The sequence below is a fragment of the Pleurodeles waltl genome, chromosome 1_1 (assembly GCF_031143425.1).
Source record: "Pleurodeles waltl isolate 20211129_DDA chromosome 1_1, aPleWal1.hap1.20221129, whole genome shotgun sequence".
In the NCBI taxonomy this organism is placed as follows: domain Eukaryota; kingdom Metazoa; phylum Chordata; class Amphibia; order Caudata; family Salamandridae; genus Pleurodeles; species Pleurodeles waltl.
In genome coordinates, this window is record NC_090436.1 from 370710834 (window position 1) to 370731072 (window position 20239).

At 43.0% G+C, this 20239-nt stretch overlaps 1 protein-coding gene and 1 long non-coding RNA gene across 6 annotated transcripts in view; one reads left to right on the forward strand and one right to left on the reverse strand.

The window, feature by feature from the left end:
- Positions 1-6898, reverse strand: part of LOC138263445 (uncharacterized) — a 31840-nt gene extending 24942 nt beyond the window's left edge. Inside the window, exon 1 of the long non-coding RNA XR_011199287.1 lies at positions 6707-6898. This is a non-coding gene — a long non-coding RNA (uncharacterized lncRNA). The remainder of the gene's footprint in view (positions 1-6706) is intronic.
- MAST4 (microtubule associated serine/threonine kinase family member 4) overlaps positions 1-20239 on the forward strand; it is a 1720607-nt gene that overhangs the window by 1320959 nt on the left and 379409 nt on the right. For all 5 annotated transcript variants that reach the window (XM_069222961.1, XM_069222970.1, XM_069222979.1 and 2 more), the window contains one exon: positions 10636-10724. In XM_069222961.1, coding sequence (XP_069079062.1) covers positions 10636-10724 — 89 coding nt within the window. The remainder of the gene's footprint in view (positions 1-10635; positions 10725-20239) is intronic.

Consider the following 20239-nt stretch of genomic DNA (forward strand, 5'->3'; position numbering starts at 1 on the left):
TTGGGGATAAACCTGGCTGGTCTTTGCCAAGCTACCAGGGGATGAGCACTGGTTATCTTTGGTGTGTAACTTACTTGCCCTGACTAGAGTGGTGGGTTCTGCCTGGTTTAGGTGCATACTCTAGCCAACCAGAAACCCCATTTCTAACATTTACCATTTTCAGGGCCGTTAGAAATATGCATCAGTAGAGGACCAAATTATGTGGCATGATTGTCTGTCTTACTTAGCAAGAAAATGCAGATTTTTATCATTTTGAGTGGAAACTACATTTTTGTTGAAATCTGAAAGTTATGCAACACATTATGTGACAAGTGTCATAAATCTGTTACTGTGCACTGAAAGTACAGCCACAGGATTGCATAATTGACTGGACTAGTGTCCAATATACTCATGAAAAGTGATCAAAACTTGAACATTTCAGTCTGTGCATGTTGTTAGCCTCACCTTGAAGCAAGGAGCTACAACTAGCTCTACCTTCTACAAACAAAATAGATTTTTTAACAATGCAACATTTTTAATTTCCAAAAATATACATTCTTAACTATATAATTGTATTTGTGTAGCGCTTAATATCCCTGACGAGGCATCAATGCACTTTTCGGTGCATAGCACGCTACTCCAGAACCCAAAATTATTAATGGTGGATTATTATAGGGGAATAGGAGTACGGTATTAGTAATAGTATAGGGAGGTATGATTTATTTGAGCAGAAGACGTGAGTCTGTTAGTTGGATTGAATAGACTAATGGCGGTATAGAGGAGGGCAGAATCCATAAGTGTTAATTGGGAGATCATAGTAGTAAAATGGGGTTTGGGTGAGTTAAAGGAGAAATAAATGAGGGAGAAATTAGTAGTGTTGTCTGGAAGATTGTAGTAGTAAACTGAGGTTTGGGGTAGAGGAGCGAAGAGTCTAGGAAGGGTTATTTTTAGAAATCAGAGTAGTAGAATGGGTTTGGGATGAGGCAGAGTGGAGAAAGAGGATAGATTGATAGAGGTATAGAGTCATGGTGAGACAGAGTAAAGCTTTCAAGAGTATTTTTTTCCTCTTGTACAGTAGGACTAAAGTAATAAGTAACTGGATACATGATTACATAGTAAGGGAATATGTGTGCAAGGAATATAATATATTGAGATTTAAGTTGCATCCTATAAACAGAGACTTTTAAGAGTTGCAGTATTTTAAGTTAATTTATTTGTGCACTTTTATGACATTAGCTTCTTTCCTCAGTACTCCAATAGTGAAATGCTTGTTGAGAAATAGTTAAGATATTTACCTATTGTGATAGATAAAATAAAAACTGAGACTCTTAAGCATCTAATCAAACAACTTATATAGAAACTATGCAATGACTTATGCGCATGTTAAGTGTAGAATAATATACACATATATAATACATACACATGAACATTTTATATATATATTTATATATATGTTCCAAAGAACGGTGCAACTCCGTAAAGCACCTAAGAGGCTGCACAATATCCGAGAGCTCGTAGAAAGGTAGAGAATGAACACATTAAAAAGTCATTCATGTGTGAAAAACGACAGGTCCATTTATTAAATAAAAAATGAGAAAAAATTCTTGAAAAAATTCAAATAATATACACACGCTGTCCCGGCCAAATGTCAACGCGTTTCGGCAAAAGCCTTTAACTGGACATTGGCTGACATTTTTACACCATCTATTTAACTGTTTTTGTCCTTCTTTGATTTCAACAATGTAGCCCAAGACTTGTTCAAAGAGGCGGCCATATTGTAACGTAATAGTCTTGAATTCAAGCTATTGAAACTTGACCATATTTGAGAATCCAAAACATAAAATGAAAATGTCACATTATATGTATATTTTATATGATCCCTTGTATTATCCTATTCTAGAGATGATTAGTTAAACATCCAATTCTTCAAAATCCTAAGAACAATGTACACATATATATATATATATATATATATATATATGCACACACTGATACATACATCTACACATGCATACATATATACGTTTAACCATAAGTAAACTATACATTTGTTAATACAGGCATTAAGAGTGTGTATATATTTTAAGATTAAATAGTTATTATTTGTTAGTAATAGTTAATATTTGTACAAAGAAATACACATCTAAATATATACATATAATGAAATTATAAATGTTAACATATACAGGGATATGCAGTCCATGCCTGTTTGAGTATGGTGGTTAAGTAGGAAAAAAACGTTTACAAAACTTGCCTTGTGGTTTATGATGCCACCAGAACTTCCTATAGCATTACTAGACCATATTACGTCTTTATGTTATCTATTGTCTTTCTCGCTCTTTCGCTATTCTCTATTTATAGTTAGCTCACAGTGTGCGCTGAAAAGCCATTTTTTTTATTTTGCTAATGACTTTGCCGCTTTTGATGACTGCACAGAGTAACAGTAAAAAGGTTTGTCCAGTTCATGTCCAGCATATCAAGTTTTGTCCTGATTTGGTTGGAAGGGTGGAGGATGGTATGTCTGGGTGAAGAACTAAAGAGGAGGAGTCAGAGAAAGCAGCATCACCCTTTTTAACACCCATTGAAATCTTTGCTGTCTGTTACACAAAAAATTGAATTGCACTAAACCATAATTTGCGGATTAAGGGCTTAACCTGAATCTTCCCTGGAGTCTTAGGATCCACCATGGGGTTCTTGGGATTCTCACATCCTCGCATACCACGACCCATAGACAGTCCCTGTACAACCAGCAACTGCCTTTTCATCTCTGTCTCTATTCATTTGTTAGCAACAGTTCGACGGGGATAATATAAACATGTTCTATGAAGTATATATCCATCTACACCATAATTACTCACAAACCTTTTCCCAGGGGCCGCACTGTTTGGTCTGTGATGTGACAGAGTGCTGCATTGATGCCAGCAGGGCGGCGGTCAGAGGGCTGGGGGTGAAGGGTGAAGTGGTTGTAGGGTAAGTGAAGCGTATACATCTAGTGTCTGAATTGCACAATGTGAAACCAGAAACTTGGGTATAAATCCTGACTTTTCCACTTAACCTAATTGTTTGATCCTAGGCAAATGTTTGACTTCACTTTACCTCCTTTTTTCCTTTTTCTTCATCATCACATATAAGAACCTTGAAATACATCTTCCAGATGTATGCTGCATAATACCTTCTGTGTCTGATTTAATAAAACATAATGCTGTTCATGCATAATAGAAACCCAGCCCTCCCAAAAAGTTCACATAACAACTGGTTTGCCTCTTAGTTCACATTGTTGTCAGGGCGTGAGAAGGAATGGGGGATGAAAGTTTCTAAATTTATGTATGAAAACTATCACTCTAAAAATACTAGTCAATGCAGTGATATAATTGTGTGTACTAAGGTGAAATGGTTCTGCAGGTTAATGAAATGCACTTTTTGAATTTCAAACAGATCATACTTTTATAATTTTGCTACACGATGTATTTAATGAAGATGTTTCTAAAGTTGAGTTCCAGGAGACCCTAGTTTCTCCTTTTTCAATTAGCCTCCAATTAAATACTTGCCCGTTTATTTAACAATTTGCTGGTGCCAGGTCCAATAAACAGCAGCACAGTGCTGCTGTTGACCTGGGGGCCGCACTATGAGTATCACTGATCTACACTAATAATTGCTAATGTTCATATCAGAAAATAAATATTAATTTTGTACCCACCAGAGTTTTGCATTTTTGGAATATTCTCTACACAGTTAAGTGAAATCAGAAGGAAATTAGGCACATTGTTATGATTAAAGCACTTTGTAACCAGCAGTGTCCAACCTCAAAGTAATGGACCCCCCACCCCCGGCGGCATGTGAAGAGGGGCCCCTTAGTCTCCCATATCTCACAGACATTCATTGGACGTGGGCTGAAGGGGGGACCTGAGCTGCTGAAGCTGCAGCAGATTGCAGTGCGCCCCTGTAACAAGGGTGGTGTGTGGTTCTTGACACTCTGGCAGCTGTCTGCAGGAAATGTCGTGTGCATTGAAATGATGGATTGCATGTGAGTAGACTGGAGACAAGGCTGCTGGGAGGATGGATGATCAGTTTCAGTTGTCACCTGAGGTTGTCCTGGTGCAGCTGCTCGTGTGACGAGTAGTGGAGTGAACTTCAGTCACTCAGCTCAGATGATGGCTCATTTACAACTCTTAAAATAGAATACTGGTCAGGCCTGCAGATTGACTGCAAAGTATACAGCACGTTTTGCAACAGAAAACAATGGCGCCTTCGGCTCACGAAAGATGCTAACTATTTTCATATCGAAACTGTTACATTTTAGCATATTCTGATACAATTTGAAACAATAAAAGACATAGTGGAGAATATTTGACAATTAACTTTTAAGTCTCTTTTATAAGGAAATATTTACTTTAGACATGTGGCTGCATAACTTTAACAATTGTTGAAAATTTACCAAGATAAAATGGTATGTACCTCTCTTGTAGATTAACCGATTACATTGCCCAAGATGATTCAAGAAATCGCTCTAGATCCATTTTAATTATCTATCAATAGGCAGCCTTCCAGAAACCCAAGAAACTCAAATGCACATTTTGAATGTTACTAACTTAAAACGCTTGTCTAGTGACATTGGCGCAGCTTATGCATTTAGGACTGGTGCTGAAGCCGTAAGAGCCAACAACTGCAGACCAGAGCTCTACTAAAACACACATCACATGCACGCAGTTCAAAGGTCGCTGATCCATGATCAGCAAGCATTTTTTCAAAATCCAGGTCTGGCCTTAGCGTACCGGTACAATGGTTATGGTTGGGGGGTTTTAATGTTTGTGTTTGCATTGTTTGTATGCCATAAGGAGAAAAGGAAACAGAGCCACAAAAGTGTGGCAGTCATATGCTTGCAATACATATGTTATATTTAAAAAAAACATTCACTGGTGTGGTTGTTTTGCTTATGTTGCGTATTTGTTTTGGGAAAAAAAAGCCTTTCCGTTGTGTCATGATTTTACCTTTACTTTTTATGACGGCAACAAGACGTTATTACCTAATGGAGCACTCATTTACAGGCAGGTACAATGTGGCTTGAACACTCACATAGCCATTTTAAGTAAAAAGAAGATAACATTACCAGCAAATCCCACCTTAAATGAGCTGTTAATGAAGAGAAAGAAACTGTTTTAAGCAGCTGTGAACAATGTGCACAAGGCTTGTCACTGTCACTGAAAGGAGGCTGTGGGTAGTACACTTTTTAAAATTAAATATGGTGCTTTATCTGTAGACTTCTGCAATGTCTAAGCGCTGTAAAAGACAGGTGTGGCTATTAACTAATTTACGGTACTGAGTTTACTGACTCGAAAGAATGTAAGGCTGAGTCGCCTTGCTGCAAATCAGAGCCATGAATGGCAGCACACCGTATTTGTGAGAATAGAAGCCCTGCTGGCACAGGGCCGAATAATGTATTAAGGTAGGTAACAGAAGGAGCAGTCCTGTTGTGTACTTGCAGTGTTAAGATGAGATGAGAATTTACGTAACTGAGGTATACTAAATGCTAAATGACATTTCAAGTGTTTGGGATATAACAAGGCCATTTTTTTAGTACATTCATTACATTTTACTTGTTTTTCCTCTCTGGACAATTATATTCACCAGAATGCCTATTCCCACTGTTGCCCGACTCCTGATCCTGCCTGCTACATGGCGTATCCATCCGTGCAGCCGTTGTACCGGCAGATCTGTCCGCCAGCGCTTGGTCTTATGAGAGCAATGGGTTCAAACACGGTCATGATTTTACTCATAAAAGGCGCTTAAAAAAACCTTTGAATCCAGTTTAACATAGTTATGTGGCATTTAACGAAGGGTGCATATCCTGCACGGAAGTCTAGATATTCCGGTGAAAAACTAGAGTACAGTTTCAAGGAGAGAAATTGAGCTACACAATATGTAATATGTATGAATGATGAGTGTGAGCTGTTGCTACAGCATGCTGTCGTTCATTGATTCTGATGTGACAATAGTTTTTGCCGGGGGACACCCATGCGGTTGTATCATAACATCACACAGAAATTGCAAAACCACCTGCTGTTCAATGAAAGTTGTGTAAAGAATTAAAGCCAACAAATTGTTACTTCTAAGGAGGTACCATTGAACATTTAAGTCCTGCAGGATGAAGAAAGTGGCACCTAGAACCCCCAGTCAAGTCCCCACTGCCTATAGTTTTAAGTGCAACATATAAATTAAAGCCACAGCGGCTTCCAGCGATAGCGATTTTATTAAAATCTCACTTCCCACAGAAAGCCTGCATTCTAATGTCCTTACAGATGAATAAACAATGTCTTATTGAGAAAAGCGCCGACAGATGAGTACAACGAGAAAGCGAGCACAATTCTTAGCTTTCACATATTTTATGTGTATATTGGTAACAAAGCTGAACAATTTTCCCAACTTTCAAAGGTTTTTCATTGCAAACTGCAGTAGGCAGGGTAAGACATACTTTCAGTCAAGATGACACACCAGAGCTCTTCACAGGTGGGGGTAAGGCCTTCGTGTTAAAAATTACCCAATAGCACCACATATGGCCCTGTTGAAGCAAAAATGATTAACATGATCGAACACACAAATTAATATGAGGCCTCAATGAAACATAAAGAAAGCTCCGACCAGACAGGAAACCTCACGCTGCCCCGGAGGCGCTACCGCCGCATCCCCCACCAACTCTACAGCCCCCCCAGTCAGACCTTCCCTGCCTCACCTGCTCCTGCCCCGGCCGCCTCCCTACGAGGTCCCTGACACGGCAACCAGTGGCACCTCCGACCATTAAATGAAAAAGGATTTCACCCATCGCCGTAGCCAGAGCCCCCGGGAGGCGAACTCAAGCAGGCCCCTAAAAAGACGAAATCTGGTCTGGAAAAATGGGTGGGGGTTGCGTCCGCAGTCACCAGGGGCAGCCAGCAGCAAAAAGAGGGCGAACAGGCAGCCCTGCTCATTATTTAATGGGTGTGGCTGCCCCTGATGCCTGCCCGGACGTGCCCGTCCATCACCTAGCAGCCAATGGCTGCTGACCCTGGGTGACCGCCCAAACTCCAACAAAGGCCACCATTAACAATCTGCCCCTGACTGGCCCGATCCGGCCCACACCTGTCTCCGGGGCCTGCGAGCTACTGCCTTGTCCCCTTGCCCAGGAGTCCGGGATGAAGCTCCTAGAAGTGAGTGGCATGAAGATTAAAAAAAAGGACTATGGTCCCAAGTCTCTGCATCTCTGTCTTGTGGCAGTCATAATAACAGCACCCCATCACTCTCTCTACCATCTGCTATGAAGGTCATCAAAACGTATTTTAATACGAAAAGCAGTGATTGCTTGGAATTGTTTGGTGTTTTCCAACATCTCACTTTGACCATATGTTGCTCTTACCTTCAAACGGCTCTAACTACCTTGAGTCAACAAGTGCAGGCAAAGTGGGACTAGTGCAGGACGGTGCATTTGATTCAGCCATGGTTCAAAAATATTAGCATTTTTACTGAAAGCATTAAAAAAACATGCCCACCACAGAAAATGAAGTTTTGGTAAAAAAATAAAATAAAAAAAAAAACACAAGTTGTTCCACTACTCTTGGATACTGAAAGGTACTATTTTCAGTGTGGATGCTGACATTGTGGTAGTAGAAAATGCTGTCACTCAAACAGATGAGGCCCAGTGAGCTGATCCATTTTCTAACGTTGTAAGCTGTGGTGGGAAGAAACAAAATGTGAATGGCACTGAAACAGACCTAAGATGGAAGACAGGTGATTGAAAGCCTGAGTATGAATGTATAAATATGCATGTATTTTGAAAATAATTATTTTTAAATAAAACAAAGGCTCTTGACTAGCGCCAACCCTAAATATAGCTATGTTGAACATCTATTTCTGACTCATGAAGACATTTGGAGGGGTGTCAACCACACTTGGTGTACACAAATTAATATTTTAACTCACTTTGTCTCTCTCCTTCTACTACAAAAAATATATATTATGAAATGTTGGCACAATGAACATCACTAAAACATATATATACACATTACAACACAACCACAAAAAAAAACATCTATACAACACAGTTTCCAAACAAAAGGCACTGAGTGCGTAGGCACTCAAAACTTTGTGTAATTCGAAGAGATGGGCTTCCAAACAATTTTTTGAAGGCAGTCCTCTTTGCGAAGTAGTGATACTTTTATACTCTCACTAGTAGCAAACTGTTCATACTAAATAGGTGCGGTATAATATTTTATCTAATTCTTTTTGGTTGTTAAATTCATGATACTTCTGGAGTTGTTGGTCGCTGCGTTTCAGCCCTTCGTCTGTGGGCCTCATCAGGACATAGGAAGCGGTACCTTTATATCGGTTACAGAAATAAATCTGACCGTGAGCAAGAGCGAGACCATCCAAAAAACTTACTAAACTGGTATCAAAGTGCACTCGGAATGACGTAGTGAAGGCGCATGTCAAGGCATATGCATCAAAGGCATATTGAGGAAACTTAATTCCTTGTTGCTGACAAATACAGCCTGTGTGCTCTAGGCTGGCATAGTATCGAGAAGAGGCTCCTCGTGTATACTAGTACCCATTCCAAGTCATTGAATGTCGACCACACTCCTTATAGAAATGACAGTGCTTTTCGGTTTGTCAGTTTTCAGGGGTGAGGCCCTACCCCTTTGTTCAAAGTGTCTCAAATAGGGCAGTGCTTTATTTGTAAAATTAGAAGTGCTGGTGCTCAAAGTGCAGCTCAGACACCAAAGGTTGGCACTGTAAAATGTCAGAGCACGAATAGCAAGGCTGCACAGTCCCGAATTCATTTCAGGCCTCACTCCTTGCTGTGTTATTTCAGTCTTACAGGTGTCTGCTTTCTCTGTTGGCGACACATTTTCTGTTTTTCTCTTCCTCGGTTTTTTTTTTTGTTTTGTTTCTTTATCCCTACTTTGATCTTGGGCAATGTTTGATGTGGAAAAAATAAGTGCCAACCACCAAAAATAAGTGCCAATGCTTCCTCCCTCCCACCCCGGCAAGCACTGGCTCAAATTAAGCACTGAAGTAGGGAAGTGTCAACAATGGTTATGCAAATAGGACAATGTCAATAATCTTCCTAGCTGAGCTCCCACAATATTTCACAGCCTAAAAGCAAATGTGAATATTCTGCCTCTATCAATGAGCTCCTGCTCGCACTACAACTTCCTTGCAAGATGACCTAAGATCAACCTCTTGTCCTAAATCTTCCAGACAAGGCTCCAACTGAAGCAGAGCCTGATAACCAACAACCTTTGGTGTTATGCAAGATTTCTGAAAGAGAAATATGTTTGTGAAGAGTCTTGAGACTAATGCAGCAGAGCCGGCATATAAGGCAGTCCAAATGTGAGTCAAGAATTAGAACTTCTAGAGAAATATGTATTTATTTGATAGAAGATGAAAAAATCCCTCGAGAAATGGGCTTCAGATTATGGTATTCCTGCAATGGCCAAGAATGATGAGCTCTAGAAACATGCAAACTCTGAAGTACTTCAGCATCCAGAAATGTTGTGAGTACAGTTTAATGGAACGAGAGTGACTTCCCATTGTCAAACTAAAAAAGGATAGATGTAATCCAGGCAATTTAACCGGAGTAGAAGGGAGTCCTGAGCAGCGTTTGTGGAAACACCTTGACTTCACCATTTCGTGCCAATGCAGTCATGATATTTCAGGACAATGTGCCACCTACATTGGCAAGATATACAGAGATTAGCGATGTCACTGCAGATTTAAGGAGAACTATATCATGTATATGAATGAGGCTCTTGTTTTAGGATCCTCCAAGCTGCTGAATGTGGTACTTGCTCAAAGGGAAGGTCTACTCGGCAGAACTTTCTGAATGTGCATCACCTGGGCCTGGTACTTCCAGTCTCACAAAAGAGGATTTTCTGAAACTGAAAGTGCCAACAACTTAAAGTAACCGCTGGAGGCAGTGACAACAATGAGAGCTGACGACGATGAGCAGTGTTCAGATAAACCCTGACTTGGCAGCCACCCTGTATACTTGACTTCATGTAATCTTCGGTTGTTTGCGGTTTGCTTATGCACAGTCTGCCCATGTTGGCGGCTTCTGTGGCATTGAATCACATGCACCACTAGGTGTGTTGACACTGGAAAGCGATAAACCCTGAGGTCCTCGTTACTCACTGTCCCCTTCAAGCACACTGTTTACCCTCGGGACAGCACAGAACACCGCCCTCTCTAGCCTGCATTTTGTCGGAGGTTGGTGCAAGGGAAGGGGTTAGGGAGGGAACTTGACTAATGGGAGCACGCCATGTTTTTTCAAACTTTTTTCTTCACCTGGTAAACTTTCCATATGTAGGTTTACCTCGACTTCCCAGCAATGTGAGGAATCCTAAACTCGCCCCCACTTTTGCAGCACCGTGGCAGCTCTTGTACATGCAGGCGCGGGAAGGGCACGGCTAGTGTTCGCAAATGCACAAAAATGTGTTTATGGACTCAAAGAAAGCGCCTTCTAACTTGTGTTTTTTTACTCTGCAAATTGTTTAAAATTTCCTGTTTCAGAGGTTAAAGGCAGTTCAAACTATGTATCTCATGTAAAGAATGGAAACCCTTACTGCAGGAAATGCGTTTCGGTCACAGATTGTTGTGTTACATACATTTTGTCTCTCTTTTTTACAGCTGTCGAACAAGTAACCGTAAAAGTTTGATCGGAAACAACCAGTCGCCGGCCCTTCCACGACCTCATTCTCCACTCTCGGCTCACACAGGTACGACTTCTACCATTGGTATCGGTGTCCTCTGAATGAGCGTCTCACTGTCTGCTTAAAAACACTGTGTGTCTTGTCACAAAACACAATCCGCAATGGCGCGAGAACAGTGATGCCTCGATGAGGCCTGGAAGTACTCAGTACCGTCCGTTTCTACCAAAACCTTTTTATGCTTAAAACATAGTTTTGTTTTATATTTGGTATTGCTCCATTGTTATGTTTTTTACAACTTGGATGCGTCATGTGGCAAGAGTTTTGCCTTTTCCTCAGTCGTGTGAAGTCAAACCGACATTGATGGTGACTTGAAAGATCCCCATATGTTGCTTTGACATTTTTAGACTGCGGCGAATGCACTTTTTAGGGCCTCGGCAGATTTGAACTTTAATGCACGAGGCTTACTAAGAGATTTCATACCTTTCAGTAGGGAACTTCATGTTCTGTGGAGCGTTTATCACATTGTTCAGAACTTTGGCAGAGTATTAAAGATCTGAATTGGAACATTGCAGCACAAAGGAACAGTCCGTTTTCTTATTACCTGTCCCCATACAGCGAATTGCTCTTTTCGTTCACCAGCAGGTTCGCCAAATTATTTCCTGCTGGTTTTCATCTTATGGGACAAAGTTTTTAAAATAAAAAAAAATTCATTATTGTGTCTTTATGTATATTGATCCATTAGCAGCCTGCTCGTTTTAATGTTCTCTTTAGAAATGGATATGAAAAATGGTTATCCATATGACTCCTAGACTCGAAATATTTAAACTTTACTCCGAGGACCCAAGGGCCTTTTTATTAAAGAAAAAGGCTCTAATGACCCACCATAGAGGTAGCAGATGAAGCGAATAATTTGCTCAATAAGTATTATACTCGTGTTTTGGACATGTGAATGTTGGTTGCCCCATCCCACCTAGAAACTCAAATTATTGTTGATCTTGACAGCAATACATTGAATTGCTTTTTTTGTGATGGCAGCCTTGCAGTAATTGGCACATAAGTGTCCACATTCCTTTGACAGGATGGTGTTCACCTACTAAATGAGTTTTGGCTCACCCCAAAATGTCCACAAGTCCACTATAATGCAGAAAGTCAATATTGGCAGAAAATAAGGGTTTGCTAAGGGGTCTAGCCAAGGGAAAATTCCACGATCCCTGATAGTGAATCTGGCTAGGGAGAGTATCCAGGCAAGAAGATATTTGGGACAGCTAATTTAAGCTTTCAGTACCTTACAGTCACCAGTGCTTATTCATGTCACATTGCCCATGGTGCTCTGCTTCATGCCATTGATAGCTGGCACAAATTTAAATTACTGCAAATGTCCAGTTTTTTTTATTGGTTGTTGTTTATCACTTGCTGTTCGACTGTTGTGAAATGGTCTCATTTTGTGCAGATTAGAGAGCCAAATAACTGTAAGAAATCAGCCTTATCTGCACGCCAAAACCGCAGCCCTCAGCCTCACTCAGTGGATCACCAACTGTGCTGACGACCTCGCCCCTCTCAGGAACCACCCTAGAGAAACCAACACCAGGAAACCCGTGTGGTTCACTGAAGCCCTCAAGGAATCCAAGAAATCCTGCCGTTCCCTCGAAAAAACCTGGCGCAAAGAACAAACCGCAGAAATCATGTCAGCCCTCAAGGCCGCCACCCGCGCACACCACCAGCTGATCCGCTCCACCAAAAGGGCATCTTTCAAAGAGAGACTTGAAAACAACACCCACAACAGCAAGGAACTCTTCAACATTGTCAGAGAGCTCTCCAACCCCAACGCCAGCTCAAACACCATCAAGCCCTCACAGGTACTCTGCAACTCCCTCGCCACTGTCTTCCATCGAAAGATCACCGACCTACACGACAGCTTCGGACCCCATACCCCGCCACCCACCACTGAACCAACAGCTCGAGCCACTACCCTCAACACCTGGACCCCCGTCAGCACCGAAGAGACCAAAATAACCATGAACACTATCCACTCCGGCTCCCCATCGGACCCATGCCCCCATCACATCTTCAACAAAGCCGACACCATCATCGCCCCCTATCTCCAAAGCATTATCAACAGCTTGTTTGCTCCTGCCACCTTCCCCGAGAACTGGAAACACGCGAAAGTCAACGCTCTCCTGAAAAAACCCACGGCTGACCCCAACGACTTGAAGAACTTCCGCCCCATTTCTCTTCTCCCCTTCCCAGCCAAGGTCATCGAGAAGGCTGTCAACAAGCAACTGACCAACTTCCTTGAAGACACCAACGTGCTCGACCCCTCCCAATCGGGCTTTCGCACCAACCACAGCACGGAAACCGCCCTCATCGCAGCCACCGACGACATCAGAACCCTGATGGATAACGGAGAAACTACCGCCCTCATCCTACTGGACCTCTCGGCTGCATTTGACACCGTATGCCATCGCACCCTAATAACCCCCCTCCGCTCCACTGGAATCCAAGGTCAGGCCCTAAACTGGATCATCTTGTACCTTTCTGACCGTACCCAAAGAGTCTACCTCCCGCTCAGAACCCACCAAGATCATCTGCGGCGTTCCACAAGGCTCTTCGCTCAGCCCTACACTCTTCAATATATACATAAGCCCCCTTGCGAACATCGCTCGCAAACACAACATCAACATCATCTCCTACGCCGACGACACACAGATGATACTCTCCCTCACCAAAGACCCAGCTACAGCTAAAGCCAACCTCCATGATGGAATGAAAGACGTCGCAGAATGGATGAAGCTCAGCCGCCTGAAGCTGAACTCTGACAAGACGGAGGTCCTCATCCTCGGACACTCCCTGTCCACCTGGAACGACTCATGGTGTCCCACGGCTCTGGGCATCGCACCAACCCCCTCTGACCACGCTCGCAACCTCGGATTCATCCTGGACCCCCTCCTCACCATGACCAAGCAAGTCAACGCCGTCTCGTCCGCCTGCTTCTACACCCTCCGCATGCTCCAAAAGATCTTCCGCTGGTTACCCACTGACACTAGGAAAACCGTTACCCACGCCCTCGTCACAAGCCAACTGGATTACGGAAACACCCTATACGCAGGAACCACCACCAAGCTACAGAATCGTCTCCAGCGAATACAGAATACCTCCGCACGCCTCATCCTTGACATACTGTGCCACAGCCACATAACCGCCCACCTGAAGCACCTGCACTGGCTACCCGTCAACAAGAGGATAACCTTTAGGCTCCTCACCCACGCACACAAAGCCCTCCACAATAAGGGCCCTGAATACCTCAACAGACGCCTCTCGTTCTACACGCCCACCCGCCAGCTCCGCTCCGCCAGCCTCGCTCTTGCCACCTTCCCTTGCATCCGCAGAACCACTGCTGGCAGCCAAGACATGGAACTCCCTCCCCGTTCACCTGAGAACCACCCAGGACCACCTCGCATTCAGGAGACGCCTAAAGACCTGGCTCTTTGAGCTGCAGTGAAATTTCCCCGCCCAGTGCCTTGAGACCCTCACGGGTGAGTAGTGCGCTCTATAAATGGATTGATTTATTGATTGAGTCACCCTGTATTTTTTACCTTTTGCTGAACCCTTTATTTTTGCTGGCTTTCTAACTCCATCAGCCATACCCCCTCTGACTAGTATTCATGTGCCATGCTCTTTCTTGAAGCATGGTCAAATTGGCGTACTACTAATAGGTATATTTAAATTGCCTATAAATCCCTAATGAACGATACACCATTCACCAGGCACTGGTGGACTGCCGCACCTATTGTGCTATACATGATAGTGGCAGTGCACAAATGGCCTCAGGCTTACTATTGCTGCCTGACTGTAAGAGTCCAAAATGTGCACTGCAACCTGTCAAAATGAATACCTGTGCTGCGTGAAACCCTCCCTTTAAATATTAGTAAGTCATCTCTATGTGAGCATTGTGGCCCACAAGGTAGGTTGCATGATATTCAAACGTGGGACATATAGAAAATGAATATTATCATGCCCCTCCAATGGTAAAGCCCTAACAGCTATTTTCTCTGTGACTGACCGAGCTGTCCTTCACAGAAATCCAGAGTACAGATTAAAATACTAATTCAGAGGAGTAGACTTCTTCTAAAGCCCAGCCAGGACCTCAGGAGAGCCACTTAAGAGACATACGAGAGGGTGTCAGACAGAGGCCAACAGCAGGTTCCAAGCCAAGTCCAGTTGCTATCAGCTGGTATACCAAGGAAAAAGACTCTTGCAGCTTGTTGTCTCCCTGTAGCCACACAGGAGGTCAGCCCAAACTCATCTCACTTCTGCCCATTGGATGTAGAACTGGGGCTCTTTGGAGTAAGACAGAAGCGAACAGAATGGAGACTAACAATGCTTCATACTGTAATCTTCAGAAAATATCTCCAGTCATTTTGTTCAATGGTGACATAGCGACTGCAGGACCTGTAGAGCAGCTTGCTTTCTGGTTTCTTCTTTCACATTGGGGTGCTTGTGACTAGGTATTTTTTCTGGTTTGTATTTTAATGCTTGTTAACTGCCATTTCTGAGAGCCTGTAGGGAGCAGTCATAAGAAGAATGGCATAGTTTGGGGGGTACAAGCCTATGCGGACGGCTGTGCAGAGCATGCACTAGCACGTGACAGTAGAATTGTGCTGCTAAAATGGAGTGTATAATTTTAGGCTTGAGAATGGCACATTGCCAACTTGACAGCCTCGGGGTGTGAAAGTGGTGCGTGACATGTTGTCAGTAGCTTGGTTTAGGACTTTATGGTTTATACTGCTCTTTTGTGGTGCCTAGGTCTAATAATTTACCCAGCAAATAGGTACCCGTTGTCAGCTTCCATAATGGCGCTAATCGAGACTGAAGCAAAATATGTGGCAGCTTGATTCATGCAGCAGATGACTTCTAAAAAGACACATTTCTAGAGTTGACTTCCCTCAAAGAAGAGCACATTGTAAGAAGCATCTTTAGACGGTTTTTCAGTCTAAGATCAGTTTGATGGATTCCTCTGGTGAGGAGGTTTGTTGGTAGAGAACGTTCTAAGACATTGCCAAGGAAAGTCATATGTCCTCAGCTAGAGGTAGGTATTTTTATAGCACGGTTGTTTGATGAGACCTGACAAAGTCTAACTGCAGGTCTGCTGCAGAGAATAGCAACAATTTAATGTAAACCTTTAGCGTGCTTGATGAGTTACTTTCTGCTCCACTCAGTGTACATTTTCAGATTTTGAAACTGTTATTAATAATATTGTGGTGAAATATAATACTCGGCTTTGCAACAATATATGTGGTGCCCTGTGTTTTAGACCGGTCTTCGAGGTACTGCAAGTCAGTTATTATTGTATTGATCACTTGCATTTGCCTATCTGGTAAATTTATATCCCAGTGTGGTGGGACGTTTAGCACTTGCAGCAAATATGCATGATATACTGCTTGGAAGTTGAAAATATTGTTTTTTAGCAATCTTTGCTGGGCGTTCCATGTTTATAAAAAACAGTGATCTCACACCTCCCAAACACACCTTCCTAAAACTGTAGCTTCCTATGTAATTCAGAATGCAGGGATGCTATGGAGCTATTGCAGGCTCATCTTGTGAGGCCTTTTTGTGTGTAGTGAACATATGCCTTTTTAATTATATGTAAGTACTGGGTATAAAGTTTTTTTTAATCACCAAGGAAAGGAAAAATCCAGTAATTTGAATCCCTCTATGGGAATATTGTTACCTTGTGATCGCTTATGTAGCTGCAAGGGATATAAGCGATCCAGCTGTGCTTTAAAGTATCTTAAAGACGAAATGTGCATTGGTGCAGAAAAATAAATAACTAGAAGTATTTTTGGGCTGAAAGAGACCAAGCATTATTTGCACTTCACATGCGGGGGAGATCAACACTGTCACTGTGCTGTGCCTGAAACCTTACAAGAGGGTTTGGAGAAGATGTCTGGTGTCTGGACAACAACTTGTTGACCAGATACTGACTGATTCGAGGGATGAAATTAGAGCTGGAACCAGCATAGAGTTTCTGATGTCATAACTGCGTAGACCACTTTTTTCACATTTAAGGATTTGTAAATTACATTTAAAACTAATGCTGTTTGTCACACACTCCAGGCTGGGCGCTGGAGATAACTATTATGTGACTACAAAACAGTTCCTCTTTTGCCGCTCCACCTATTTGAATTTTCAATATATTCAAATCTTCCAAATATTTTCCAGTTCTGTTTAGCAAAAGCTACTGGAACCTGCTTCCACTCCAAATAAGACTAGGCCCATCATGTTGTTCTTGCGAGGATTGCTAAGGAGCATCCTCATCAGATCTTACTTCTTCTCTGGCATTATCTGAAACTAACCTGCTCTGCAGGTCTTTAATTGAGATGAAAAAACGTGGGTGGGGGCTCTAAAAGGGGCATGCCCTATATCATTAAGGATATGCTTTAACCCCTTATACTAAATTCCCGTGCTTCTGAATCCAGATTTATAACACAGCAAATGACATACACCTAAAACCAGCCAGGACTATTGGCTTTGTCAGTGGTTGCTAGCTGTTTAAGATAATTGAGCAACAACAATGATTTTGTTGTAAACAATTAATATTGAAAATGTTTCCATTCTGAGACTGTGAATTAAACATTACTGAGGCCTGTGGAAGGTCCAGTGGTCTCCAGTGACTCAATCACTCCTATTAAGTTCACTCTAAGTTAGACGTACATCCTTTTTCTCTCCACATAGAATCCATCTGCGCATTTTGCACCTCACCTCTTTCCTCTTCAGCACCCTCTTTTCACTCTCCTGACAGTACTTCCTCATATTGTTTCACTTTACCACCCCCAAACACACAAAGCATCCACTCATCTGTAAGCACTGCATTTTCTTTTGCTTTTCTCTTGTCGATATTTTGACAACTGCGTATCTCCTTCACACATAGTTGTGCAGAATCACAATTTCAACCTGAGTAGGTGAGCATTGCTCTGTGTGCTCTGCAGAGAGGCCAAGGATTGGATGACCATGTATTCTGATTTGGAACAGCTTTTTCACCCACTGACAGGCACTGTGAAAAACTCTTGATGCCCTCAGCCTAATCTCCGGAGCTCTCAATCGCGTCCCATTATGAACACCTTGCAGTGACTGAGTTTGAAGTATATGCCCTATACAAGAGTAATATGGCACCTGAAAAAAAAAAACAGAAACAAGATCCCGGAAATAGTAACACTCTTGGGGAATTCAAGATTAAGTAAAACATGCAAACTATATAACATGGATCACCGTAACTTTTTTTATGGTCTGACATGACAGCGCGGCTGTCGCCAGATTATCAGTCGAAAGGGGCTTTTGTTTGCCCACATGTTGGGAGCCAGGAGTATGTGTTCTGATTAAGCAGAAATTGTGTAATTCAACACAAAAAAGTGTTTGCCTTCCACACGTGTGATCATTTTGTTCATTTGTCCAGCTGCCTGAACTTGAAGTTTCAGGGCACACACATGACATCGTAACCCTATTAAAGTGTCTTAGATAACTAGATCATTTATTGTGTTTTGTTTGTCAGCAGCAGTTGGAAGGTGGGCTGTGTTTAACCTACATGGATGTTTGGCTCTGGCCTACAAGTGCAACTGCCACCTAACTGACCTTTTAACCTACACCAATATTAATCTACAGATCTTTGCTTCCATACAAATACATATGTATTCCTGTGCCCTTTACTTGTAATGCACATTACCGTACGTTCCTTAAAACCCAGACCTATTGGCATGCCAGTGCTTGTTTACATTTATTGATCAGAAATCGATCAGTGATTGTGTCAGTAAAGTTAAAGACCTGAATAGAGGGCCTGTTTTAATGTCCAATTTTAATTACTACAATGTATGAGATCTGTAGCGATCTGGCACACTTAAAGCCCTGTTGCTCGCAGTGGCGAAACCTCTACCTGTTTAAGGGCACAGCGTCCCACCTCTCTTTCAGTTCATATGTGGTTTCCAGTCCTGTTCTTTTCTGCTCGTGAGGCGCCCCTCTGGCTGGGCGTGGACTGCATAAATTATGTATTAATTAATGCATAGATAGTATTCTTTGCTGGATTCGGATGTATGGAAAGCCCCTGCGCTCATTAAATGCTCCCTGGCGCCATGGGTGTAGGAAGTGTGGAGGACGCGGGGGATATGTCCCCCCCAGATTTTGGAGTGGGGGGGACACGGGGGACAAGGGTGGGGGGGACGAGGGGACAGAAGAATTTTCCCTTCTGTTCTGTAATTCGCAGGGCCATTAGCGCCGAGTGAAAGCGCTACCTATACTGGCCCTGCACTTGACCTGTGACCTGCCTCCAGGACACTTGCCCTCTGCCCTTTTGTTGTGCTGCAGCACACAAGGGATTCCTTCTCACCTTGCCGCCACAGCTGCCTGCAGTCTGCACTTCTGAGAACAAAGGGAGAAGAGAGGCCCTTTGTTGATTGCTGTCTGCATCCCGTCCCTCCTGAGCCCTACCCTTCCCTTGAAAATCGAACCCTGAAGACAGCAGCAAGATTTGAGAAGGTAAAGAGGTTTGGGTAATTAAATAAAGTATTGCCAAGTAACTCCCTTTCTTTTTAAATCCAGTGCTGTGTTGCAGAGTATCTCCCTTTCTAAAAACAGTGTCGTTGAGTTACTGTGAGATATAAGCCGGGCAGGCTTTAGCGCGCTGGTGGCACCCTGTGCAGCAATGTTTGTTAGGGCACCCGTTTCTGTCACCTCTCTCTCACTCTCTTCTCTCTTCTCTCCTCTGTCTCCAGCTTGCATGCCCCAGAGCTAATTATTGTCCCCTAAGTTGACATCCTGCCTCCCCAACATTTCGGTCCCCTGTCTCTCCCTCAGCCTTCCTGGTATTTGTGAAAGCCCGCTCTAAAGGCCAAGGGCTGTCTGTAAATCTCATTTCCTGCCAATGGCCTGTGGATGGAAGCCAGCACTGGGGCAGCTCACAGGTTTTGCAGGACTTCACAGGCTGTAGTGGTACAGAGTCTGGCACTGCTGGATAGACGGCAGAGAGACTAGCACACAGCACAGGTCCCTGGAAGAACCAGATGGACTAAGAGATGGACAGGGCTAGGTAAGGCAGCAGGGCCGGCTCTAGGGCGATGCAACCGGTGCCGCTGCACCGGGTGCTGACTTAGGATGGGGGTGCTGTGATTGCAAGTATATTCTGACTTTAAAAGCACCTGCTGGGTGTTCCTTGCCATCAACAGTTTTCAGGCAACAATAAAAATCTCAAGATAATTCCAGTGATTAATGGTCTTCCTGAAGAGAGATTGAAGTTTTGTCTAGTCGGAGTTTTGACTCATCATAACGTACAGGGTTACTATGCCTGCTACAAAGAACGTCTACATGCAGATCACAAAGTCTATATAATGTGAATAGGTCAGTGGGTTACTGTTTTTGTCAGATGCAGTAAAGTACCCTCTTTTTGGCATGGTTACCCCACTTTTGACTGTGTTCACTGGGATCCTGCTAACCAGGACCCCAGTGCTCTCTCCCATTAAATGTGGTTGTTTGGACCACACACACCCCACATTTGGCGTACTGGTGCCCCTTATAAGTCCCTAGTATATGGTACCCAG